Here is a 27,752-nt window from a genome sequence, read left to right on the forward strand (position 1 = left end):
TTTCCAAAAAACCAAGGGGGCTTATGGAGTCAAAATCTGACACATCTGGCACACAGCAAATCAGGCAAGGTTGCTTTAGCTGAATGAACTATGTTACATTAAAGCAGACTTATTACATTTACATTCTGTAAGGTGACATCCACAAATACCTTATTTTTAAGCTGAGAGAACGTTTCTGTCAATAAACTTCAGCACTGAACATGGATTTGAATCCAGGTTTTCCAGCCTTAGGACTCTTCTTGATGGCTGACTCAAAGTGCTGTCTACTAGCAATCTCTGTCCTGACACAGGCATGATGCTACAAATGAACTTGTCTTTATTTGAAGCGTGTAGGACACATTAAAGACAAGGATGGTAATTTTCTTTCCTTCCCCTTCCTCCAGATGGCCTCAGAAAATTTATTTATTTACTTTTCACATTTCTGTCACCGCCCATCTCCCCCAAAGGGGAGATGTATTCATCTTTAAAACAGTTTGAGATGGAGCTGGGGGAGGAGACTCTGGTCTTGCACAAAGAGTTCAGCATGTTTGTTGGATGCAGATTCAGTGCTATTCCAGAACAGCAGTATTTTGGATTCAGCTGACAGGCTCCTTTTGGATACTGGTTTAGTGCTATTCCAGAAGAGCACTAAACCCATGTTCAAAAGAGGCCCAAACGAGAGCTGAAAGTACGGGGAGAGTTATGCTGTGGAGCAGCATGGATAAAGCACTGGGTCTTTCTCTCTTGCTTCATCGGCATCTTCCTGCTACTAGTCAAATACTGTTCAGGCCAGTCCAGGTCTCCGAGCTGGGCAAAGGGGAAAAGCCTGGTTTGAAACAATCAGACTTCCTGCTGTCCTATGGATGGCCGTGGAAGACAGTGTCCAGGGCATCCAGGGAAGAAGGGGAGAGGGGCATGCTTGCATCTGCTAAAAGTGAGCAACTGCTTCCAGGCTATTTCCACTCTGACTGCTACCAACCATAGGGTCAGTGAAGCATGTCAGATTGTACCAATGGCAAAACCTGTGTCACCACTCTAACGTTAACACGGCTAAGGAACAATTTAAAGCTTATGTATGGAATAGGGATCAGGAGGAGGAGGAGGAGTTTGCTGGGATATGCTTGTGCAGTAGTGAGGATCAGGTGTGGAAAGGATCTTGGACTGACACACTAAGCATTACATAATATTTATTTGAATCAGGCCTGGGAATTCCTCTCACCAAGCTTGGTGGAGACATTTTGTCTTTAATTGCATGATAGTTAAAAATTAGCCTGATAATCTCCACCTGCACCTACATGCAGTTGAATCCCTGTTGAGTTCTTGCTTGTCAGTGTCACAAACCCACTTAGCTGCCTGAAACTAAGTATGTTTTTGTGGAAGTTGTGCCCACAGTTAGTGTTCATCCAATATGCTTACCCATGGCTAAATGAACCACGTTTTATTCATTTAACTCAATTTTCTGAATTTGCATGATACCCTGAGCCCTAACCTAACCACACTAGCTGGGCTCGCGTGTCAAGCTAGGCTACAATACTCAGAGCAGCCTGCCGCGAACACAAGCCAACAAGTGCAGCGAGGCTTACCTCCAAGCAAACAAGCTGAAAAGATTGCAGCATTAAAAGCACAGATCCGGGCGGACGCTGTCTCCCTCGTCAGTAATTAAGCGTCGCAGCTCTGTCCCCAACCCCCTGGCGTCTTAGATCCGGAAACTCCCGGGAGCCGAGCTGGCGTGCACCGCGTTTGCTTGGAATCGCCAGCCTTGGCGTCTGCAATCGCCAGCGCCTGGAGCAGCACCTTCCAGGCGGGCGGGTCGGCGGGCGGGCGCGCGAGCTCAGGCGGCGGCGGCGGCATCCTCCTCCTCCTCCTCCTCCTCCGCGCCGGCTAGTGTTCCGCCGCTTGCCCTCCAAGAGCAGCGCTGCTTCTTGGGGGCTGCTGTGGCCTGGCGGCGAACGATTCCTCCCTCTGACATCACAATCCGGGCAGCCTGGATGTTCCAATAAGAAATGCTTGCTGGGGGTGCGGGGGGAGGAGGAGGTGGCAGAGTGACTCATGGATTCCTATCGGGGCTGGCTCCTCCCCTCCCAGCCCCTTCCCAGCTCCTCCACATGGGCTACCTCGCAAGCCTCCCGTTGCTGAGGGGGGTGGAGTTGCTGGTGGGAACGGCTGCTCTCGCCTTCCTTCCGTTTCCCTAACTCCGTCTTGCACCTGAAGCGAGCGGCGCGGTGGCTGGGCTGCCGATGGGGCATGGAGGGAGAGGAGGAGGAGGAGGAGAGCGCGCGCGTCTTCTCGAGCTTCCCAGCCGTCCGGCGTGTCAGCATTGCAGTGGATGAGACTAACGTCCTGCCGGGGGCTCTGCAGCTGATCCGAGCGCTGAGACCACAATGGGAGACGGAGCGGGTTAAAACCAAGGTACACACGCGGGGAGCACATAGTTCGCTTGCGGCCGGTGACAAAAACGCACTGCTGGGGCGAGAATCTTGGGCATCTTCTTGTAGGATATCGATGGCATTGAAGAAGGAAGAACAGCGAGGGGCGTGGGGGCGGGAATGGTATGCAGGAAGTGCAATTCACCTCCTGGGTGTATTTTTTTAAAAGAACATTCAACAGGTCGAGGCTGGGTTTGGCAGTGGGCGCCTTTCCCTGTTAAGAAGGACTAGCCAGCACCTTGGCGCTTTCCTTTAAGCTTTAGCTACACATCTCGCACAGGAACATTTAGTGATTTAACTCACCCATAGGATTCTCTGATCACGTTGTCTGTACATGGCGGTGGGTCATGTGGGGAATTTGAATCTTAGGCCAGTAGTTTGGGGTGCAGAACAAGGTGATTAAGGCATACAGATTATGATCAGGATGCCGTTGTGAATGTTTAGTGAATGGCACACCCACTTTCTTCTTTATGATCTTTAAGCACAAGCTGAGTGTTCTCCTATTTCCCCCCCAAAGTCACCTGATGGTTAGAAGGAATTTTTCATAAGTGGATGGGTTTGGTGTCCTAGTTCATTGTATTCTTCTCTTGTTTAAGCATCAGGCATGATTACAGGCATGCTATCCATGGTTTGGAGAGAGGGATTTCAAATTACTGTCTCCTGTAATTTCAATTTCTGTGACTCAGTATTCATATCTGTAGAATGAACATTCCTCTTCATCACCTTAGCAATTTCAAGTGTTGGGCACACTCAGTTTTCCATTCTGTGATGATGAATCCCTACGAAACACGTACAATCTGTGCATAATCCATGTTGGTTTACTAGCCTATCTGTATGGCAGTCTCAGAATAACAAGCCACTCATGGCTCAAGCAATCCGTGGAATAAAGGGTGCATTTCTGTGCTATACCCCATTATTTTTTCTCACAGCTTCTTGCACTTCAGTTCAGGTAAAGTACTCAACCAGGATTGCAGGAAATTACCCTTACAGCCATGCCCACTGACAATTTTTGAGACCCTTAAAAGGGGAAATCTGTAAATCACACAGTTCTTGGAAGAATCCCATTTTAATTCAGATTCACAATCATAAGGAAGGAGCTGTAGTAAACATTGCATATGGATCCATGTGCTGGTTCTGTATAGCTGCCTTTCCACGACACAGCTAATCCCCTTCAAGAAAAAAAAATGTTTATTTTATCATCTCTATTTATACAGTAGCTGTGCTCTTTGGGATGAATGAGGCCTTTTGTCAAATACAACACACACAGTCCCTGACTCAAAGCGTTTAATAACACAGTCTCACAAGATTGCAACTTTGTGCATGTGTGCATGGTTAGAGTTAAGTAGTTTTACATGTTGGACACATGAATAATTATGCGGAATAATCTGTAATTAGGAAGAGAGAAGCATATTTGATTTACTTGAAGCATCTTCTAAAGAGGTAAAGTAGTATCTTGTTCTAGATAAACTTGTCAATTTCTTTTTGTGTTCTTGAATGTGTAGTTACATTTGTCTTGCCAAATGACAGTTACTGATCCCCATATTACCATAGCAGGTACTTTGATGTTGTTGATAACTGAACCTCCACTTTAACAAAGCAGGAAGAATTTCTGTTCCTCTTTTCTTGAATCTATACCAGCCTCCCCCCCAAAAGCCCATGTTACTATTGCCTTACAAAGAATAACATTGCCATGGAAAAGACCCTTTCTACTAAGCTGTTTCTAAATCTGGATTCTAGAACTGTCCTCACTTTTGCATTATTTCCTACACCCATTTCCAAGAATGTGACAGAGTTGAAACAAAGGCTCCTTCTCCAGCCCCTTCTGTGAGCCCCCAGATACCTCCTCTACCACCATGAGCTCTTGACAAGGCCAAACCAACCATTGCCCTACATGGGGGCCTTGTCAGGCAGCAGATGTGAATGTGCCACAGATGATGAGTGATTTACTATTACAGTATTTTATACTGCCAGGAAAGGTGAGAGATGCTTTTGAGACATACATTACATGCTAAAACAACAGCTTCTGGCTTGGATAATATGCACCTTGATTGGGGGTTGGAGAAGACTATGGGCTTCCACCACAGGGAACAATATACTTGGGCCTGCTGAGGCTCAAGATCCTGCCCCCTCCCCAACTTTACTTCAGCAAGCGGCAGTGGTAATAAACAAGTGTAGCTGAAGGTCTCTGGGAAGCTTCCATTTTACAAAGTCCCTGGAGTCCAAGCAGCGATGTTGCTGCATTTGAAATGCCATTGAGTAAGGCAGATGCGGGCTCAGACCTTTGGGGAAAGCTCACTTCATAACGATAAAGTAAAAAGAAACCATATCCTGTGTCATGAAGAGAAATCCTTCTGGATTTTTTTCCTACCAGTTCTAATTCAGCATGAAGAAGGGACATTTGCTTTCAACATTTCTTTTTGTAACAAGAAAGAATTTTGATGATGCTCTTATGAGTGAAATAAAATGTGGTGCTCTTGCATTTACTTGGTTATGAGGTGGGCAGTGTGAATTGTTCGATCTTTCATTTTATGGTTATCTCTTCCGTCTTCAGCCACTCTGGCTTTCCGTGCTACAGATCCCCAAGGAAGACATCATCCACCCATGGGGAGCATCTTCACATGGGGAAGTGTGGCAGTCAGGGAGGCTTTGGGTGATTGAATGGTGTGTAATGCCAAACGTCATCCTCCACCACCTACAATAATAAAATAAACTTGGAAACACCAGAAAGAGAGATTTGAAAGACCTTCTCAAGTACCTGAGGGTAAGGTAGAAAAGAAAATCTTCTTTCTCTGGGAAAGAAAACTTCTTAGAAATTGCAAACCAGATTACAGCAGCATCAAGCAGCCAGCTTATTGCCACAGCATCACTACTTGAATCATCTGGTAGAAAATGCTTTAATTCCCAACTCTAATATCTTCTAACGCTAAGCTAAAAGGGTTCACCTACTCATTTATGAAGCACATTCTTTGAAGGAATATTTTGCTAGGTGGCTAACAGTAAAAACACCACCTTACAAGCTACAGCGAGTTAAAAAAGAGAAGGGAACCGAACCATGGCCACTGTTACTGACAGGGAGAAATCCTATCCTGGCCCCTTGTTCAGGGTGATTCTGAAGGGATGCAGGCTTGTTGGTTATGATTGTCTGCCCAGTTTGTCTGGGTACCCTCAGCAAGCAAGCTCTCAGCAGGCCTGGGGAGTCTGTGGCAGAAGGATCATTACAAATTTATAAATTGCCAAGTATAATCAAATGGAAAAAAGCAGTAGGAAAATAAATAGGAAAGGTCATCTATAAAGGCCAGGGGGAAAAAATGCTAAGGCTATGCGTTCATTAGGGTAGAGTTTGTTCATATGCATGCACAGCTTCAGGTTCTGCAAATCTTAGTCATTCATGCCCTGGTTACCACGTGGGGCTGTCCTTGAAGATCACCCAGAAGTTGCAGCTGGTACAAAATGCAGTATCGTGGGCAGTTATGGGCACTCCTCAAGCTGCACAGGTTACACCTGTGCTCCACAAGCTGCACTGGTTGTACTTCCAGGTTCAATTCAAGGTGCTAGTGGTCACCTACAAAGCCCTTCATGGCATAAGGTGGGGTTGTTTGTGGGACTGCCTTGCCCCAATTGTGTCCACCCATCCTGTCAGATCCAGCATGAGAAGCATACTACAGTTCTTGTCCATTCAAGAATGTCATCTAGCAGGACCCAGGAAGAGAGCCTTTTCTGTCATGGCACCTGCCCAGTGGAGCATCATCCCTCCAGAGATCAGATTGGCCCTGATCATGTTGGCCTTTTGCAAGTCCCTGAAGATGTGGCTGTGTTCTCAGGCATGGGGGTCAGAGTATCAGAGCCTGTGAACTGGTTGTATTGACAGTTGTCTATTGTTTTCATCTTGGCTGCCAATTGTGTATTTATTTTGTGTTCTGTGTTGGTTTTAGCAGTTGTTAGCTACCAGAGTCACTTTGTTGAAATGGGAAACCATATAAATTGAATCAAATAAATAAATAAGCAGTGCTTATTCCTGAGGGGAGGTCAGATACAATTATTTGCCTTAATTGAGGAGTGTAACCAGGTTACATCTAGGAAGCCAGAGTGGTTGCTTGTGTTAACCCCACCTCCAGTGTTTTCCTCTGTAGATCAAGTCTTATACCTAAGATTTGTTCTTCCAGCCCTTGACCTGCCCTGTATTTGCAGGATTTTGACAAAAGGTTTGGTATTGGGAATGAGAGTGTGGAATGAGGTACTTAAAACAAAGGAGAAAAATATGAAGATAGGAAAAAGCCCACCCACAATAAACCCCTCATTCTGTCTCTGTTTCTATGATTTGCTATGCATATGGTTATTGCTATTCATTGACAGCATTCACAAACTTTGCCAGCATTTGGCAGAGTAATATAGTCAAGATATTGAAGGCTTATATACATAGAAGACTGTAAGATTATAAGGTAATTTTCGGCCTCTTTTAGCATCTCATCTCAATAGATCATCTGCCCCATTTTGCAGCTGAGCAAATGAAGCATTTTTCTCTAGTGAGCGCTCAGACAAAATAAAGTTCCTGAGAATCCAGATTTCAGAAACCTCCCTCTCAAGGCATTTAGGACTCTTATTTCATGCTCAACTAAGCAAAAAGCCCACTAGGGATTAGCACCTCTAGTTGGTGGGTTCCAAAAATTAATTAGTTGTTTTATGTTTTACTTTAGTTCTGCCATTTTTAATGGTATACAAATTCTAGTAATAATAATAATAATAAAAAAGCTGAGGCCAATAACCCTGTACAATGGGGTTGACAACCAGCAATCCCATAACTACATGCAGACATTGTATACCTTTCTTGTACCCTGTGGAGGCCCCTATATTTATTGTTTGGAATTTAAGTTTCCATTTTCTGGCATTTTAAGGCAGGAATCAGTCAAAGCACTAGAGGAAGCAAAGCATAGAAATGCCTGTTGCACATATGACAACAGCTCCATCCACTTGGCATCATTAGCCCTCACCTACCAAAGGTTTTCCCATCACTGATGTATACACCTGGTAGGATGCCCTGCTGAATTCAGTGGAGCTACTGTACCTTCTGGGAAAGCTTAATTAGGGTTGCATCAAGTCTCTTTAGACTTCTAGCTGCTTTCTAGAAATTGCTGTACTATAGCTTCCATCATCCCTCACCATTGTTGATGCTGAGGCTGCTGGAAACAAGTTATTCAACATCTGGAAAGTCACTGGCTCCCCATTCGTGTTTTAGCAGATGGGATTGTGATGCTTGCTCCAGGTGTGTTTGCTGGAGGGCAAAGAGATGTTGCTATTCTGTATGAAACATCATTCATGATGCTTTAAAGAGTACTAACAGAAAGGTCCCTTCCCGAAAGGACTTACAATTGAAAAACACAGGAGAAGAAACAGGAACACGAGGGAGTGAGAGGCAGAGATAAATAAGACTGTAATACAACTTGCTTTAATTGCATGTATTTATGCATAATTACAGACTGAGTTATAGTAGGACATGGGAAACAATGTTAAAGTGAGCAAAGGGAGTATAGAGAACTAGTAAGAGAGGAACTAGAGTTTTTACATTGGTGTTCATGAAATGCACCTGTTATTGGGCATTATATAAAATGCTTTGTTGGCTGATTTTTGTTAAAGTTGGAGACAAAACATGTATTTCCTTCATAATCTTAAGTACTATGCCTGCCTGCCTGCCTGCCTGCCTGCCTGCCTGCCTGCCTTCCTTGAATGATAAAATTAGATTTTGGACTTCTGAACTAGACATCTCTGAAGGAGCGGGAATGTCATTACAGTGGAGATCAGCAGCCAGATAGTGAATTCTGGCCAAGAAAGTCACTCCGGAAAAAGGAGAGACTGTGAGATCGCCCACTTGTACTCTGGACAGCTACTCCATGTGAGTAGACTGCAGGAACTGAGGTTTTTGTGGTCGACTTGTGAGTTGAGCGGCTGGGAGTCAAGGGATTTCAATGAAGCTCACAGCTATAATGTAGCCTATGCAGACATAAGGTTTGTCAAGCCTCATTTCTTAATAACTTTTGGAAATTACTTCTTAACTGCTTTTCAACTATCAGGAACCTTTGGAGTGACAGGTTTTATAGCACCAGGTGAGTTTCCTTCAATCTTAGTGAAAGAAGTTTTAAATACAAGTTTAAGGACTTTAAAAAAATTCTGTTTTGGAATAAACAGCAAAAGGGTGATTAGAAAGTTGATTTTGGAAAGATATAAATGGGCTAAGGGTCCAGATGGACTTGAAATAAGGTTTTGAAATTAAATATAAGAATCCTTCCCATGGGAAAATGCTGTTGTTTTGAATTCTTAAAAAAAATGATAGGATGTGACTTTAAATGTTGGACACTAGAGGGAACCAGAAGGAACTAAAGATTACAGTTAAAGGAGAAGAATACTTAAATTCAACTTACTAATACAGAATGGAGCAAAATACTTTAACATTGGATGTTAAAGGATATTTGTGAACAGTGGATCCAGAAATTAATTTTAAGAATTAAAATCAATCAATAAAATTATTATAAAAAGAAAAATGAGCTTTTGAAACCTCAGCAGAACTCCTGGATACCTATGAATGCAATTTGTGATCATACAGCTATCATGGGAATCAGGCGGCATATAAATTTGTTATTGTTATTGTTTTTTGTTACTATTTTATAGGGTGCAGAGCATTTAGCAGCAGACAGAATATAGTAAGGAAGCCACACACCAATATGAAGGGAGAAACTGATGTTACCCAAAGAATCTCTGAAAGACTGACAATTTTCCTTTAGGATGGAAAGGGGGTTGAGATTATACAGTGAAGAGAATAATACTCCAAAGGAGCAGGAGGATTGATAGTTAAATTGCTAAACAGTTAAATTGCCCTTTATGAGATGAACTGGCACTGATGCTCAGTTTCTTGGGGTTCAGTATAACTGATTCTTCCCAACTTGGCCACGCCCTTCTCCTCTCTCAGACCCTGCTATTTCTTACTCATTATGGAGTGTTATACAAAGATATATATTACTTTTCTAGAAATATATAGCATGGGGTTTTGTTTGCGTGTGGGTATGAAATGATTTGTAGCATGATTTATTCCCTGTTTATTCTTGGTGCAGCAATTTATATAATTTATAAATTTATAATTTAAATAATTAATTATAATTATTTAATAATAATAATAATATAATTTATCTCTGACATGGAGAACTTTGGGCTGGATATTGAGGTTCTAGGAAAAAGCTATCTAGGTTCTACAAGACCCGAGGTCTACCTATCCGTGGCATAAAGAGATTCCTGCGGATGTAATGCTGCCATGGTTAAAGCAGCATTCTGAAGCACAGGAACATAAAAACATAAGCAGCTTGCTGAATTAGACTAACAATCCATTTAGTTCAGCATTCCTTCTTATGCAATGGCCAAACTCACAAACACAGAGAGAACGGCAATAACCGTCTTCCCTTGTTGTTTTTCCAGCAGCTGTTTTTTAAGGTGTGCTGCTGGTGCATGAGGAGGAGGTGATAAACAGCCATCAAGATTACTTTCTACATTATGTGTCTTAATTATATCTTGAACAATTACTAATTAATAAAAAATGGGGGAAAAGGATTACTAGCTTTAGATAGTTCAATCCTCCATGAATTTGTCTAATCCCCTTTTAAAAATCTCAAGGAGTGGGGGTGAAGTTGAACTACATCAGATGACAGCAAATTTCAGTTTAAATATGTGTTGTATAAAAAAGTATTTCTTTTTATTGGTCCTGAATCTCCCCACATTTAGCTTAATCACCATTTCTGAGGTTCAATATTATGAGAGAGGAAGAAAAGCTTCTCTGTGTTCACATTTTTCATATTGGGCAAAAATGTATACACTTCCACCAGGTCAGATCCAGGTCCCTTCCCTTAAATGTTGCCATCTAGCAGGACCTAGGAAGTGTTCCCTTTTCATAGCAGCCCCTACCCTGTGGAACACCCTTCCCTTGAGATCCGGCAGCCCCTCTCCCCCCAGCCTTCTGGGAGGCTCTAAAGAGCTGGCTCTCCCCTCAAGCACTGGGGTAAGTTGAGGTTGGAGTCTGTATGGTATTGTTGGATGCATTAGAGAAGGGTGGTTGAGCTGCCAGGGTTTGGTTTTATTTTATTGGATTTTGGGTTTATTTTGTCTTTTATTATTGTTGTGAGCCACCCAGAGTTGGTTGTGTATCTTAGGATAGGCAGCCATGCAAGCCTTCTAAATCAATCAATCAATTTTTTATCTGCTTTTATTCCTAGTTAAAAGCCCCAGACACTGCTGTTGTCTTGGCAGGGCTGGCACTCTAGCCCAGCAGTTCTCAGCCAGGGGCCATACGGCCCCCTGGGGGCCATAGGATATTTTAAGGGGGCCACAGGTGAAAAACATGTAACGGGCCATGGCATGTGCTGAGGGGGGCATAGAAAAGCAAAGTACAAATAATGTCATGTTGATGTAAGAAAACACACCAGTTACTGACCCATGTCCCTATCCTTTAATGGGACCTGGATAGGGGGGCCACAGGAGAAAAACAAGGTCAGAAATGGGCCACAGGAGAAAAACGTTTGAGAAATACTGCTCTAGCTCCTTGACCATTTTGGTTGCCCATTTTTTGCCCTTTTTCTGACTCTACCTGGAGCCATTGCTCAGGAGTATGTTTAAGTTCACAGATTTACCACTTACCACAGATTTTTATAAGATTCACTAACTGGCTGTTTTATTTCCAATTCTGAATGACTCCAAGGGTGGAATTTACCCTTTTTATAGCAATCACATGCTGAGCTGATATTTCCATTGAGCTATCCCCCATGATTCTAAAATCTTTTCAATCTCAGCTCCGATCCATGAATACATGAACTTTGCATTTTGTGTGCCAACATGTATCACTTTGCTCTTGCTAATACTGACTTACATTTACCATTGTAGTGCCTGTTCACCCGGTTTAGACAGATCCTTTTGGAGATCTTCACAATTTCTTTTTGATTCTACTACACTGAGAGCCTCGTGTGGCACAGAGTGGTAGGCGGCAGTATTGCAACCGAAACTCTCCCCATGACCTGAGTTCAATCCCAGCAGAAGCTGGATTCTCTGGTAGCCGGCTCAGGTCGACTCAGCCTTCCATCCTTCCGAGGTTGGTAAAATGAGTACCCAGCTTGCTGGGGAAGGTGACGACTGGGGAAGGCAATGGCAAACGACCCTGATATAGTCTGCCAGGAAAACGCCATGAAAGTCGCATCCCCCCAAAGGGTCAGACATGACTCGGTACTTGCACGGGGGACCTTTCACCTTTCTTTTTCACCCTGAACAGTTTGGTATTAACAACAAACTGGGCCAACTCACTGCTTAACCCTAGCACTAACTTTCTTTAGAAACAAACTACATAAAAGTTACCTAGACCCAGTCCAGTTTGATCATTCCTCCAATCTGAGAACTGCCCATTTATTCATATTCTCTGAGCATATCCCATAGGCTCAAAAACACATGGAAGTCTGGCAGCTTGTTTTATAAGCAGGAGAAAAAGGAGAATTCCATCTGTCTAGGCAACCAGCCAAGTTAGGGAGAGTTGTTTTTTTAAGCCCTCTGTTCACTTGTGAGAAGCAATCCAAGCAGCAAGGCAAGTATCCTCAGTGGAGATATCTCCATTGATCTGGGATCCAGTTTGATCCAAAGTTTGAATATAAAATGCATTGAATCTGCATTTTTATATTGCTGTACAATACAGAAGAATTCTAAACTCCTTATCCTAATTCAGAGATGTGTTTGTGAATTAGAGAACACACAAACTCCTGTCAAGTGTGCCTACAGGTCTAAATGTTACTGGGTTGGTTTTTTTTAACCCCGTTCTTCAATGCAGAATGAATGCCAAAATGCTTTACATTAAAAATAAACCAAGTGCAGTGACTGCTTATACCCCTTTCAACTTTGCTCTTGAATAATATATTCTGCTGCCTACATAAATTAAGAACTGGCTGAGAAATTGGAAGAACATTAGTTTGGGAAGGCAATTCTAAATGAAAGATAAGGTCATCCACACACATTTTTGTTTGTCACTGTTAACAAATTTATTTATAATTTTGGTACTATTACAAAGAAGATGTGTACATATTCTTTCCTTTGTAATGTTTCCCTAAAATAATAATTTTTCCCTATCAAGCAGCTTTATGCATTTTATACATTATATCTGATATGGGCAGAAAGAACATAGATCTTGAGATCCAGATAGCTGGGTGATCTATAGCAATTTAGCAAGGATTTCTCATTCCCAACTGTGTTTAATAGCAAAATAACTTCTGGTATCCCAATAATATTGCTGAAGTTTTAAAAAAAATGGGGCATAAGAAAGTGGATTTTGGAAGGACTGCAAATTTTTGAGCTTAGAATTCTTTAATTCTGATAATATGTAATAATATGTAATGGTAGATTCTAGTGCAAAATAATAAAATTTAAAATGTGGATGTTGCAATTCCAAAATAGAAATTCTGCTTTATGCCCCGATTTCATGGTGCAAGTATTCAAAAGAGTGCTGAAAAGAATTCTTCTTGAGCAGAAATAATGCTATTCACAATAATAATGCAGTATGAATAGAATTCAAGTTTTGCCCATGGACAGCTGCTGGGATAATCCATTCAGCACTTTGGTGCAGGTGAGCAGGGGCAAAAATGACTTGTCTCATGGCTGTTTTGATAATCTACTTTTCCCTTGCCAGCCCATGAAGTTAACTCTACCAAGATGCATCCAGCCTTGGTGCATTCTAAAGCCTGCTGGATTACAAGTCATTCTGAATTTGGTTTTTCATTTTAGATAGCCATGCAGTTCAAATAATGTAATTAGACTTGCGTCATCTGTGACATTATCAAAGGACAAGAGCTAATGACAGTAATATTATACAACCCATCCTTTCATTCAGCCTGTACCACAGCACTGCTAAACTGGCTGGCTTCTATATACCGTGTTTTCCTCCCCCCCCCCCTTACCTGCTGCTTTGCTGATTTTCATGCAAATATAAAATATAGATGCTTATTTTCAAGAGAACCTGCTGCACATCTCTCTTTTTCATCTGAGTCTTAGCTTACAAGAGCTAAGTCCCCAGATAAATCCCCAAGCCTGATTTATTTATTGCACATGTAATTCATATTTTCTCCAATGAAGTGTGCGTTGCGCTCATATGCTCCTCCCTCCTTTCATTTACCCTTGAATCAGTCTTGTGAAGTTGATTGAGCTGAGGCAGTGAGTGACAGCTGGCTCAAGGATGCCCAGTGAATTACCTATAATTGATTAGGAATAGTCATTTGAACCTTGGCTTAAGTATATCATTCTAAACCGGGGGCGGGGAATCTGTAGTTCTCCAGGTGCTGTTGAACTACAACTGCTTAGGAGCCCAACCTAACCTAGTGGACTGCAGTCTCCCTACCCCATTGTATTAAGCTGCCTTCCCATAGTATAATCTCAAAAGATACATACTAATGAACACCATAAATATATTGTCCCAAAGTGTGCATTGCCATGATCTCCACCTTTGATCATCTTCCTAAGACTGTTCCTATCTATTTCTGGTTTCAGTTTTACTAGCCTCTTCCATGTTGCAATTCTATACAGTATATAAACCCTGAGATTTAGTAAATGAAGCTTGAGTTCTTTAAATATGGCTGTCAGAGGAAATGGCATAACTGGGTGGTGACTTGTGCTAAGTTCTTAGGTTTAAAATACACAATTGTGGCTAGATAACCAAGAAACATAGAAGGAGCTTTTGAATTAGTGGAAACAAATCAAAATGAATCTATTATATTATGTGAGTAATCATATTTTTGTTTGTTAGCGTTTCTTATAGAATCTGACATAGAAGCAAAACCCTACAGGTATTGGTGTCAGTAAGAATCTGCTTGCTTCCCATATTACATTTTTTGACAATTAAGAGGGAAACCACAGAAATCTTCCATGTACTCATGACAAAACCAACCTTTGTGCTTTTATAGACATCATGAGGGTGCATAGTTTTTTTTCCTTTGTCAACAAAATAACAAATACCTCCATTGTTGGGAGTCGGGTGGCATATACATTTAATAGGAATAATAGAATAAAATAATACCTGACATTTAAATAGCACTTTACAGCAGTTTACGTATATGATCTCAGTAATCCTCACTGCAAGGTTGTGAAGTAGCATATTTATTATTAAATAACATTACTCTATCCTGCCACAATCAGATGACTCTTGGAGGCTTACATAGTATATGCAGTTTATTATTATCATCATCATCATCATTCCCTTATTCCAGACCGCGAGCATTAGGTTACCTCATGTCTTTGTAGCAGAAGTGATGTGAAACTTAAACTTAAGGCTAAAAAACTGAAAGAGTAATGAGAAACTTAAACTGAGCCTCAACTTAATCTGTGGGTTGCTGAAATAATTGTGTTTGAAGTGTTCTTGAGATGTAGTCATTCCACCACCCACTTTTTAGCTCAAGAACATACTTCAGAACCACAGCGTGGAATGAGAGGTTCTTCAACTGCTTTTTCGTAGCACTACAGCAGCATTCCCCAAACAGTCACCCTTCCAATAGGCTGGACTGTGACTTCCATCATCCTCAGCTTGAGAGATGGGAGTCCAATATATTTGGAGCCTGTAGGAGCTAGGCCAGGGACATGCAACAGATGTTCTTCAGTTATTGTTCTCAACTCTTGTTAGCCTCAACTGGAATTTATTTATTTTATTTATTTATCAAACTTTATCACCACCCATCTCCCTCCCAAGGAGGGACTCTGGGCGGTTTACAGTAAAAAAAGCCATTGATGGGGGCTTGCTGGAAGACATTGTACAAGAGCTTTGTCTGCAGCTGTGAAGAATGGAAATGAGAAAATGGCAGCTTAGGTGGATGGGGTGGGGAGGGGGAGAGAGGGAGAGAAACTTCTATTTTCAAAGGTGGAAGGGCAATGTCCAAGATATCCTTGTAGCAACATTTTTTTTCAGTTATTACGACTGAGATCTCAGTGTTATTTTTGTGAAACCTTTCCTCCAAATGAATTCTTTACAGCAAAGCAAGTTGAACCTGGGACATTTGTTTTTTTGAAAATTAAACAGTTTCTTACTCTTTGGCCTGGTTCATATATAACATAAAACCTAGATTTTTTTTATCCATGGTTTGTGGAATAATCTATAATGAGTCATTCACATACAGTATAATGTTAAACCAAAATTTGTGGCATCTCACATCATACACATTAAAAAACCATCAAGCCTCAGATGGCTGAATGTTATAGGTGAACTGTCCTTTGAGAGCAACCGTGGTTGTTCAGCATGCCTTTCTCTTTGTCCCTGTCTAAGCTCTTCACAGAAGGCATCACCAACAAGCTGATGGCTTGTTTCACAGATGAGAACATGAGAGATGCAGTCCTAGTGCGGGTCTATGGCAGGAAAACAGAACTTATTGTGGACCGAGCAAATGAGCTGAGAAATTTCCAAGTCCTTCAGGACAACAGCTGTGCCCCCAATCTCTTCTGCACTTTTGAGAATGGATATTGCTATGAGTTCATGCCAGGGAAGGCTCTGGGACCAGAACATATCCGGCAGCCAAATATGTTCAGGTATGTGCGATCAAAACAGCTTGTGTACTTCCTTGCTCAGACAGATAAATAAAGGTGATGGTTATTATTAACTGAAAAGGCGTTTTGCCCCCTGCTTTTAGTTTGGCCCCATAGTGCTATTATGGTGATACAGCTGAAGTATCACTTCCCCACCCCAACTAAAAAAGCCTGAAGATAATATGGACATGAAGAGATGCTCAGCAACGACACAGCTTGTGTGTAACAGACAATGTTTCGACATCATCCTTTTTTGCCTTAATGGCAGGATATAAGCCCACCAGGTCCATTTTATCCCCTCTACCCCACTCCCAGATGGATGGTGCCAAAAATCCTGGTGCTCTCTGCCCTAACAAATTTTGAATGATTAAAAAGGGCTGTAGCCGATGCATGTTTTGGAATCCAGTGATGATGCTTCAAATTTCATCTCCATTTAATGGTAAACATGACTCCTGCAGCAGGTTAACAAACTTAAAGACACTTGGGAAATTATTTAGACTATTTACTAACAACTTCATATTAGTTGCACAGGAGACCACAAGGAGTATTTCCTTTGCAGATTTTTTCTTATAGAAATCTTGCCTAATAGAATACCCTTAAGATAGGTCGAACTATGATTCCCACCATCCCCAGCCAAGAGAGACTAATAGAGGCTGGAGATTACGGAAGTCATTATCAAATCTTTCTGGAGGGCACTAGATTAAGGAAAGTTGTCTTAAAAGTAAGAAAAACATAGAAAGCTAGTTTCCCAAAGTAGCAATATGTGAGAATTCTAGTAGCTCATAATTTCTATCAATTACCTTGATATTTTAATTAGAAAATAATTATATTTGAAACAATCTTTTGTATAATGTTCTCTTGGATCAAAGATCCCATATGTTAAACTTGGGAAATGCTGTTCTGGTGATGAATGGATGGATAGATAGTAAGACATAAAAAGTGTAATTGCTATTTTGCTATGGCCCTATTATTATTCCTTGGTACTATTTTCCAGAGTATTAAGTAAGATGTATTGTCATGTTAGATATATTGCATCCAGGACACAGAAAGTAGAGTATAATGTCTTTGATGATTTTTGTGGGCCCATTTCAATTTTCAGAAAATTAACTGGAGATATTTTAGTCTTTTTTTATTTGCAAAATTATGGAACATTTTAAAGATAAATTGCTTAAATAAAACTGAATTCATATCTGGCTGGATTTCCCAAATTAGCTTTTGTGTACAGTTCTAATCCATCTGTGTTTGCTTTATTTATTTATTTATTTATTAGATTTATATCCTGTCTTTAATTTGTACAACTCAAAGCAGCATGCATAATGCTACCTCCTCCTGTTTTCCCTACAACAATAGCCCAACGTCTTGGGTTAAGAGGGACTGGCCCAAGGTCACCCAGCCAGCTTCCAGAGATAATGGAGGACTAGAATTCACAGTCTCCCAATTTCTTGTCCAGTACCTTAGCCACTGCACCAAACTCTCTCTCTCTCTTTTCTAGCAATTGCTGCATTAAAAGTAGTGTATAGCCCTTCAACTGTTCCATTTTTGTAATTTATTTTAGGCTAGTAGCCCAGGAGATGGCAAAAATGCACAGGATTCACACCAATGGGAGTCTCCCCAAGCCTTGTCTTTGGCACAGACTGTACAAGTACTTTAATATTGTGAAAACTGAGTTTGCCAGAAAGGCATCAAATTCCAGGTAAAAAATAAAAAGTTAATATCTGGTAAATGCAACAATTACTCAACAGCTTTGGTTTATGGCATTATAATTATTTTAAGCATAGGATGCAAAATGCTGGGACAAGCAAAGAGTTGAAGAAAAATAATTAATCTGTTCTTACTGACAACAAAACCCACAAAATGATAAATGTTATGGCTGGATCCGGGACAAAGCTTCTGAACATTCAAAATTGAAAGGACATACATGTCAGAGTGAACTTGTCTAGCCATAAGCTAAGAAGGAAAGTTCATTCTGCCTGTTATTGAAAACTGAGGATACCTGTACATGGTTTATCACGTTTGATTGTCTTCCATAACCTGATGCCCTTTGTAATATTGAGTAATGCAGAAATATCAGAACCCCAAAAAGTACAGGTCAGTGTCTTTTATGATGCAAGAGCATTGACTATTACAAACTTTACATGTTTTAGAGTGAGAAGTCAAATAGTTTAGAATTGCATCCAGCATAATATTGCACAATAAATAACAGCACACATTCCGAAATAGATGATTTTTTTCTCTCTGAACATATTTGCCTTCTGTGCATTTTAAGCACAATTAGTACATTAGGTTCAGAGGGACGTGGTGGCGCTGCGGGTTAAACCGCTGAGCTGCCGATCGGAAGGTCGGCGGTTCGAAACCGTGCGGCGGGGTGAGCTCCCGCTGCTCATCCCAGCTCCTGCTCACCTAGCAGTTCGAAAACATGCAAATGTGAGTAGATCAATAGGTACCGCTTCGGCGGGAAGGTAACGGCGTTCCGAGTCATCATGCTGGCCACATGACCCGGAAATGTCTATGACAACGCCGGCTCCAAGGCTTAGAAACGGAGATGAGCACCGCCCCCTAGAGTCGGACACGACTGGACTTTACGTCAAGGGAAACCTTTACCTTTACCTAGTACATTAGGTTACTGTAGGGAACACCCAAGGATATGACCCATCTTTTTGCAAAGTTCTTACAGTAAGCTCTGTTAAGAGTGGATACTGGCACATTTACAAACCATGCTCAAATATTCTAAGATTATCACATTTGTGTATAACTGAAGTTGCTTCTAGTCACCCAGTCCAGTTTCACTTCTACTTGGTCCACTTGCACAGATGGGTGAAAGGGCAAGATGTCTGAGCACATTATAGTAAGGATTGCATTTGCCATTCACTAAATACCTTCAAAAGAATTTAGGCCTAAATCATCCATAAAAATATGTTGTAAAACAATAGCTATGTTGGCACAAGTGGTCTTTAACTATGGGTGAACAATAGGATCAGAGGTGGCTTAACAGAAGCAGAGCCAGCTGCTGTGAGAGGGGAGGGGGTGACAAGTAGAAAGTTTTAAATAGATACAGCAAAGGTAAAATAATGCAGAAAAACTTGGGCAGGGGGGACTGAGATTCTTTGTACAAATTAGGATTAAATGAGACTCTTGTGACTGTATAAAAAACATGTAAGTGTTTTCAGTATCATTTCTGACATCCAAAGAGTTGTAGCATATGCAGCAGAGCTTCCGCCAATGATTTCAGTGATCATTCAGGTCTATAAAGTGAAAGGAGTTTTCCAGGTAACTTGGAGCCAAGTTGTTTAGGCTTCATATCTCCTGGCTGATCCTTCAGATAGTTGTTCAGATAGTAATTGCAATTTAGGGATTAATTATTATGTCCTAATGGGAGCCAGCATGCCCTAGTAGGTGTGTGTGTTTTTTTTTAGAAAGAATGAACCTTGTCTCACAAACCTTACTAATTTTAGAAAATATGACCCTTGCACTAAGAAGGGTTTACTGTCTACCAGTGGACATGGCATCACTTTGTCTTCCTTCTCAAGCTTCCTTCAAGAAATGCACATTCCTAGCCCAGAGGTGTTAGAAGAAGAGATTCATTGGATGAAAGAACATCTCTCCCAGCTTCGTTCTCCAATAGTCTTCTGCCACAATGACCTTTTGAGCAAGAACATCATCCACAACAAAGCAGAAGGTTTGTTACCTTGCTCTCATACATGCATAATGCTTGCAAACCAAACGTTGGTAATTTTAGAAAACCATTCAAGATAAAAATGGCAGAGGCACATACACTTTTCTTTCAGAAGAAGCCTTTCTGGTAGGAACCCATTTCCAACAATTCCTGGTTTTACTTTTTCAGGGCATGTCCGGTTCATAGATTATGAATATACTGGCTACAATTATCAAGCATATGACATTGGGAATCATTTTAATGAATTTGCAGGTGAGTGAAGATCCTTCCCCCTTCCCTTTCCGTGTTTTGCTCTTTGTATGTCTAAAATTTAAAATACGTGTTATATTTAAATGCCTTTAGTTTCACTTTGCTCAAACAGTTACATCAGCAACTCATTACTAGCAAAAGGCACTGCTCTTTAACCTGCTGCCAAGTGTCTGCAGATCGCTGGCTTTGCTGACCTATAGTGTTGCAAGATGTGAGCGCCATTTCTGGGTTACCAGCTATCATATTGTTTGCCAACAGATTCAAAGACTGGAGGGCAAAGCTTGAATAATACGAATGCTTATATTTTAGAAAGTTTGTTTTAAATGGCAAACTGTTGAGAAAGAAGAATATCTGTAGTGATATATGGCCAAAAGAGTCCACTGGAGTTGGGCAGCCAAGAAAGAAAGAGGGAGGGAGGGAGGGGGTATCTTTATAGTAAACAGCCATTTTAGGTTACTGTAAGATGGTTTCCCTGCCCTGACCCTCCCTCTCTGTCCTCTGCAATTCTGATTCTAAGGGTGGATTTTAGAAACCAAGTCCTTTTCAAGGCCCTGCATGTAATTATCCAGACTTCTCTATTAATTTTCTGATGAGCTTTTTTAATACAGGAAATCACTGTATAGCTAATTAGGTCTGCTACCAGCTCAGCATGTGTCTATTCTATAAGGATCATAAAAGCTAAGCAGGGTCAAACTGGAAGATTTTAAGATGGAAAATGCAAGAGTTGGTACAAAAGATTCACTCAGTAGCACTTCTCCAGAACAAGATCTTGGTTGCAGATGGTTATTTGCTTCTGTTGCATTCTGCACTAGAACAGAAGTGGCACTATTGCAGAAGAAAAGCAGGCTTGCTCAGTGTGATAGATGGTCTACACTGAGAACAAAACAGGACTTTCCTTTGGTTTTGCTGGATCTCTCAATGGCTTTTGACAAACCTCATAAGATGTTTGGCTAATACCAAATTTGGGGACACTATTTTGCATTGATTCCAGTGATATTTAATTAAATGTTTCCAGAAGGTGATGTTGCTCACCTTCACAGCCACCCTTAGGACCTTATATTGTCCTTTAAAAATAGAAATATCTACATAATACCAGTGGGGAAGATCATCCAGAGCTGTATCTTATCATTAAGCTTTGGATAGACAGTTTAGACTTGTCCTTTCAAGGAAATTGTCTTGAACCTGTATCTGGATTCAGTGAGAGATTGGATATGGGCAAAAAAAAAAAGGCTCAATCCAGCCAAACCTCATTCAGGTGCTGCTTTTGACAACAACAAATACTGAGGTACCTGGCAGTTTGTTACCAGTACCTGTTCCCTGTGGAGATGTTTTTGAAAAGTGTCTGGAAAGTTCTGGTGGTGTAATATGCAACAGATGGTTTATTGTCTTGTAGATACGTTAGAAGCTATTTATTACCAGGCTTAGAACAACTGTGCTGCTTCTCTATGTGTTACTAGCTCGGTTCAAGGTTGCTCTTTTAGCACTATAAATGGCTTGGGCCAGAATATCTCAAAGACTGCTTCCTCCCTTGTGAGACTAGGTATAATCTGTGACTTTAATCAGTAGCCCTGAAAGAGAGGCTAGACTGGCAGATAGAGAATACCAGGTGTTTTCCACAGCACCGTAATGTTTGGAGCTTTACTCGAAGAGCAGTTAGGATGGGTCCATCCTTATTTACATTTATATGTGCAGTAACAAAGTATTGTTTAGTTGGACCTTTGATGCCCTCTGTTTGATGTGAAGCCCAACAAAAGGGAACAAAGCACTGGGAAGAAAGGATCAAGCTGGTGGTTGCATTGATCCAAAGCTTTTCTTAGTTTGGGTCTTTTATTCATTCCTGAGTACACACACATTTGTTCTTTGTAGCAAATCACAATATGAGACAACAGCTTATCCCTTAGACATCTTCTCCCAGCATTTAATTATTTCCATTCTCAGCTTCTTCTCTAGCTCTTAAATCTCTCTCCTTGGTTCCACTAGTCACATTCTTTCAGTCTCTCAAATAACAGACAGAACACATAGCAACCACAAGAGATATATTTCCTTCTACAAACATATTTTTCTTTCTTCTGTTGTAACCTTAGCACTCACAATTTCTTAACAAAACACAACAATAATACAGTAACTTAGTAGGGTACACAAACCTTAAAATCAGTCCAAACTTCCCAACAGTCTGGCTGAATTTCAGCCCATGTACTTATTGGACCCAGTTTCACCCATTCCCATCCAGTCTGACATCGGCTGCACCCGGTGTCCTATTGCCTTGTCTTCTCCCAGGGCTCAATGAAGTCGATTATAGCTTATATCCCTGCAAGGAAGTCCAGTTGCAATGGCTGAGGTACTACCTGCAGTCTTACAAGAAACTAAGCCAAGAGGACCAGGGAGAAGGAAACAAAAGCAGAGGAGGGAGTGGAACAGTGTCTGAAGAAGAACTGGAGAGTCTCTATGTGCAAGTAAACCAGTTTGCTTTGGTGAGTATTTGCATAATGATCAAAGGGTGGACAAAACAGGAGAGGCTGATACATGCTCTGAAAACTGAGGGTGTCCAAGTTGCATTAATCCAATGGCCATTTTTACATTTTTATTAATTAAAAAGAAAGTCACAGCACCATAATTGTAGACATGCATTGTTTGCTTTCTAATCTCTGTTCATCCCTTCATCTGTTAGCTATTCCTCTAGCTATTTCTGTTTACATATCAACCTGATGTCCTCTAGATGTGTTGGAAAACAGCTGCCATAATCCACAGCCAATATGATTATTGACAATTGAAATTCCAACTTATTTGGAAGACACCAGGTTGGAAGAGGATGTTCTGTAACCATTTATTCTACCCAGCAGCATGAACAATCAACACACTTGTTTGTTTGCCAAAGAGTGGAGACTAGTACTGTATAAAACCAGCTTCTATTTGCGTCAATCTGTGTATGGTTCTCCTTTCTGCAGTCCTAGGCACAATCTAATTTGAATGTTTGCAACCTCCTTTGCAATGGTATTTTAAGACTTAACAATGTCCTTGTAGCTTCAACAGCAGTCATCCTTCCCTGTGTAATTTAGATCAGTGAAACATTTTGGCTGTGAGATTTAGGTGGACCCGGTTCAAATATTTTGCCCTATAATGGCTCTCCCTTCTATTGACTTTTTCTCTGTTCATTTTTTTTAGCTTCCTCCACTATCACAGTTCTATGTACTTTTCCCAAATACTGACTTCTGTTTTGTCTTTCTACACTGGTTTCTTTGCATCCATTGTTTCCTTTTCTTCCTTTATGCATGTCTTCCTCCTTTTTTTGTCCTCCCACCCAAGGATCTTCTAGCCACCTGTGGATGCAGGTAAATAATTCTGTCTGTGCAGGTCCTGAATGCAATGAGAACTCTTTGAGTGTGTGCAAGTGGATACTCTCATATATGGTTAAGCTGTTATGAGTTAACATGAATTCTCACTGGCTTGCACTCACACATCTCAAAGGCATCCCTCTATTTTGTCTTCTTTTCTCAGGCTTCCCATTTTCTGTGGGCATGCTGGGGCCTGATCCAAGCCCAGTTCTCTACAATAGACTTTAATTTTGCCAGGTGAGTCATTTCTACTTGCATTGACAAAGGAGGGTTTTAAACAAGATGCCAGTTGTTTGTTTGTATGCTGGGGAGGTGCCAGTGACAATCATTCTACTATTTTGGTTCAGAGTCCTGATCATCAGCACAAAATGTTGTGGCTGCAGTCATATACAGACCTACCTGAGAGCACATTCCATGGGATTTGAGTACATTAAAATAATGGTGAATGTTCTTGAAAACCTTTGCAACTATTTTGAGTCTTGATAGCCTGTTCACCCTATCCCTCTAGCAATAAAAATAGGAGTTTCCAGACTTGCAGCTTGGTTAGAGCTTCATTAGCTCTCATTCTAGAAATTAAACATTATAACATTTACTGTTAATGACCATCAGGCATCTGTGTCAGTTCTGTGCCATCCAAAAATCTGCCTTTCAGTCTTGGCTGGAGATAGTTGGCTTTTTTCATGAGTTTTAAGGCAATTATTGAAATACTTTGAAGCTTAATTATCTTTTGTTTTTCAAAGGCGTGTTAGAGGAACTTACAATATATTGCAGTAAGTCAACTAAAGTCGCAGTGCTGTAGCCAGACATGGAGTTAAGCCCCATGAACTCCAAGATACTTGATTTAGATAAGATTGAATTATAAGAAAAATTAACCAACAAATGTAATTTGAAAATATCAATGAAGAATCAAACAATTTTAATAGAAGTTCCTGAATCTTCTATTAAAGAAGATTAAGATTGCTGTAATTCACCTTCTGCCCCACATCCCAAATGTGGGCTTCATATTATGACCCTTACCATGGTTGTTAAGACACAAATGAAGAGGAAGATAAAATGAAACCAAATGTATACATGAATAACTTGCTTTGCCCCCTTCCCCATGGTCTTCAGTTGCCTTGCGACCCATTGAACAATTGTTGAACAATTGTTTTAAATTTCCTGCAATTTTTGCAATTTTGATGTTGCTGTTGTTTGTCCCAGTCTCACAGGCTACATTCCCAAACACCTAGTATATTGGAGCCATTATTCCCCAATAATCTTGCATGGGTTGTACTATTAGTGTTTTATGCACTTTCTCAGCCAAGACAATTTCTCCTAGGTAAAAGAGTGCCTAGGATGTAGCCTTTGTCTTTTTTCTTGTAACTGTAGTTAGTTGATAATACACTTAACCCATCTTTAAAAACAAAGGAGGGGTCAAAATGTTTGGAATAAACAATGTTAAAGACATTTAGTTTTGATGAAAAATTGTAGTCTCCCCTCCCCATAGTCATAAAACTTCAAAGAAAAGTCAAAAGCTGAGATAAATTCAGATTAATCCTTAAGGGCATCCCAATTCATTGGTTGTGCTGCTCCAATCTAGTATTGGAGAAGCAATGATAATGCTTCTTTATTATCTGTATTAATTAGATAATACTTCCTAGTATTATCAGGTACTCAGTTATCTGGGAATCAGGGCAAGGTGGGGATTTGTGTATAAATTAAACTGAGCATCCTAGAAAACTTATAATGCAGGAGAAACTCTTCATGTAATGAGAATTCAGAGGTAACCATATGTAGGTTTTATGATAGATTTTGAAAACCAGGAAGGGAAATTGAATGAGACATGGGTTTAGAATAATGTAGAACAGAATGCCAGATCAGGTTGGCTAATGACTGATGCAGACCAACTCATACATTAGCAACATATCAGGCATGGAAAGGGGTGGTTTGCACATCTCCCATCCCACCCCCACTATTTATCTTTCCTATAATCCTGTACTTTTGGCTGAGAGTAACTGGATGGCCCAAGGTCACCTAAAAACTCCATATCTAAGTCAGGATCTCAACCCTGATCTCAGGTCTTAGCCTAATATTTTACTTATTATACATTGTTACTGATGTTTTTTTACAAAAGCCTGTAAAATCATCCTATTATGAGCATCACAGGTGAATTATCAAAACAGCATGTTTATAAAAAATGTGAGGAGAATGCATATAAATGCCTGAGAAGTATCAGTGTAAGAATTTAGTGTGTTAAGTGCTGTAGATATATGTGAGAAGACAGACACTGGACAGAAAGCACATCCGCAAATTTTCTTGATATAATTTCTCATTTGTAGACACCAAAGAGCACCACATGCTGCAAAATTAATGTGTAAAACATGTTCATAGTATTATACATAACGAATGTTTATCTTTATATTGCTGTGCAGGTACGCAGACATAAGATTTAAGCAGTACTTTAAAACAAAACCTGTGGTGACATCCCTCCAAAAGTCCAAGTGAGGTTCAAGTCCAAAGGGTCTTCTGGTTCTTGAGATTCCACTCTTATTTTCTCTGGTATAGAGCACCTGCCACCCTCTCCTCCTGCAGTGCTGAGTGGTCAGACATCATGGAACAGGGCTGGGAAAGAAAAGCACACCTTCCACAAAGCCAAAAAATTCAGCAAAGCCCCTGAACTTGGCTGTGCCATCCACGGATTACCTGCCACGTGTTGGTTTCAGAAGGTGATGTTAGGACATGGCTGCTGGCAAGAGATTCTGGGGCATATGCAGGAAAGATTCAAGGGCTTCTGGACTTAATAGGTGGGTGGCCAATAGGGGAGAAGGTTTGCTTAGAGATTTGTATAGCCTTGAAGGTTATTGCTGAACGACACCTTTGTTCCTTGGCCAGAAGAAAGAAAACTGACAAGAATTTTTTTTGTTTTTCAAGAAAAGAACATGGGATTCTGGTCTTTTGGTCTGTCAGTATGGAGGAGGAACAGCAGCTTCTCTTTACTACACCGAAAGAATCCGTTTGAGGGCTGCTCTACTCTCCACATGTACAGGTGGAGAGAAAATCCTTATGTTTTAAAAGATTAAGACCCCGAAGCTGGAATAAATATTCCCACAAACATCAGTTTAAAAATATGGAACATTTAGGCACAGGGAAAGTCCCAGTCCTTAAAGAGTTATTACAACTTCAGTCAAGCTCAAGATGGTCCCCCTGAACTATTAACTGGCAACAGAGTTGTCTGTGCTGAAAATTTTATTAGAAGTTGTGGGCAATTTCAACATCTGTATTCTGAAAGTCAAACAACCTCAGGCAACCTCAGATTATGTGTGCGTACCGTTCATACTGAGCTACTTTGAAGAGAGCAGATGTTACTACCTGAAACCTAGTAAGATGGGAACAACATAGTACTTTTTATAAAGAATAGATATACTAAGTTGATGCAATACTCTGTTATTGTAATGGCCATGTGTGAAACAAGTTTACCCATCTCTTCCACCACCACCCCACAAAATTTCATTCAGTTCCACATGGTACAAGGATGATTGCATTTCCATTGATGTGTTGGTTTGCCCATAGAGTCTTCTACACCATCACATTGTGCCATTCAGTATTTTGATAATGTGAAATTCCATGAAACTGGAACATTTTAATACCACGAATATATAATGTATAAGAATAGTAGGCAAGTGTAATTAATGTTGATGTAGCACAGGAAAAAGAAAGCACACCAATAAAACCTAGGAACAAGGTTTTGACCCAAGTTTACTACCTGCTTGCCAATGTTGTGCAGCTTTTTGCCACCTGGGAACATCCAATGGATTCAGATAGTAACTCCCAAAACTATCAGCCTTCAGCTGTGCTGGCTAGGAATTCTGGGAATTGAAGTCCCAAATTATCTAGAGAGGGCCAAATTGGAGAAGGCTACTTCAGTCATACACAGAAGAGAAAAACCTCATGGCTGCACAAGCAATGGGATAAACTGTGGTGTAGACAGCCTGTTCTCCCCAGCCAATCCTTTTATTACCCAGCTTTACCTTGTATATAAATAAAGTTTATGCCCTTTATATCCAGACTGTGGAACAGGAAACTAGAGCCAACCTGAATATTCTTTATGAGCTACAAATAGCTCACACTCTTGTGGTGCTTTACCTTCAGGAAGACCATTTGGGTTCTTCTGGTTAGAGGACCAAGCTTATACATACCTCCTGTGGGTTCTCTGGGACAGCATCTCTGCATTGCCCCATGGCTGGAGAAAAGTGAAGTGGGGGAGGCATAATGGGAATGAAACTGTTAGCATCAACCCTTGCATCTCTTATCTGAGGCACTGTAATCAGTATATATTTACATGTCATTTTGCACTCTGAATTCTCTCTTATCCACATCTACTATCAGATGAGCTTCTATTTTACTCAGCAAACAATTATTAGAGTCAGGAATACATGACCTCTCAGTTCCCATGATGTCTTTTCAGCTTATTTATGAACTTAAATGATCAAATTTTCACTGAATTTGTGTTTTGGAGCAAAGTTGGAAAGATCAAGCCTCCTGCAGGCT

The 27,752-nt window shown here is 40.7% G+C and overlaps 2 protein-coding genes across 2 annotated transcripts in view; both read left to right on the plus strand.

Annotated features, from left to right (window-relative positions):
• GOLT1A (golgi transport 1A) overlaps positions 1-27,752 on the plus strand; it is a 321,971-nt gene that overhangs the window by 48,734 nt on the left and 245,485 nt on the right. The window lies entirely within an intron of this gene.
• ETNK2 (ethanolamine kinase 2) lies at positions 1,993-26,767 on the plus strand. Its single transcript, XM_063297544.1, has 8 exons — positions 1,993-2,388; positions 15,715-15,974; positions 17,527-17,664; positions 19,499-19,647; positions 19,813-19,896; positions 22,171-22,364; positions 23,389-23,462; positions 25,637-26,767. Exons 1-8 carry the CDS (start codon positions 2,224-2,226, stop codon positions 25,707-25,709), a joined length of 1,137 nt encoding a protein of 378 aa, XP_063153614.1. The 5' UTR covers positions 1,993-2,223; the 3' UTR covers positions 25,710-26,767.

Source organism: Candoia aspera, chromosome 3, assembly GCF_035149785.1.
Source record: "Candoia aspera isolate rCanAsp1 chromosome 3, rCanAsp1.hap2, whole genome shotgun sequence".
Lineage (NCBI taxonomy): Eukaryota > Metazoa > Chordata > Lepidosauria > Squamata > Boidae > Candoia > Candoia aspera.

Coding starts and splice junctions, on each gene's coding strand:
- ETNK2 (XM_063297544.1), top strand. CDS start 2,224: ATGGAGGGAGAGGAGGAGGAGGAGGAGAGCGCGCGCGTCTTCTCGAGC. Junction 17,665..19,498: donor AGAAAGGCATCAAATTCCAG/GTAAAAAATAAA, acceptor TTCCTTCTCAAG/CTTCCTTCAAGAAATGCACA. Junction 23,463..25,636: donor ATAGACTTTAATTTTGCCAG/GTGAGTCATTTC, acceptor ATTGCTGTGCAG/GTACGCAGACATAAGATTTA.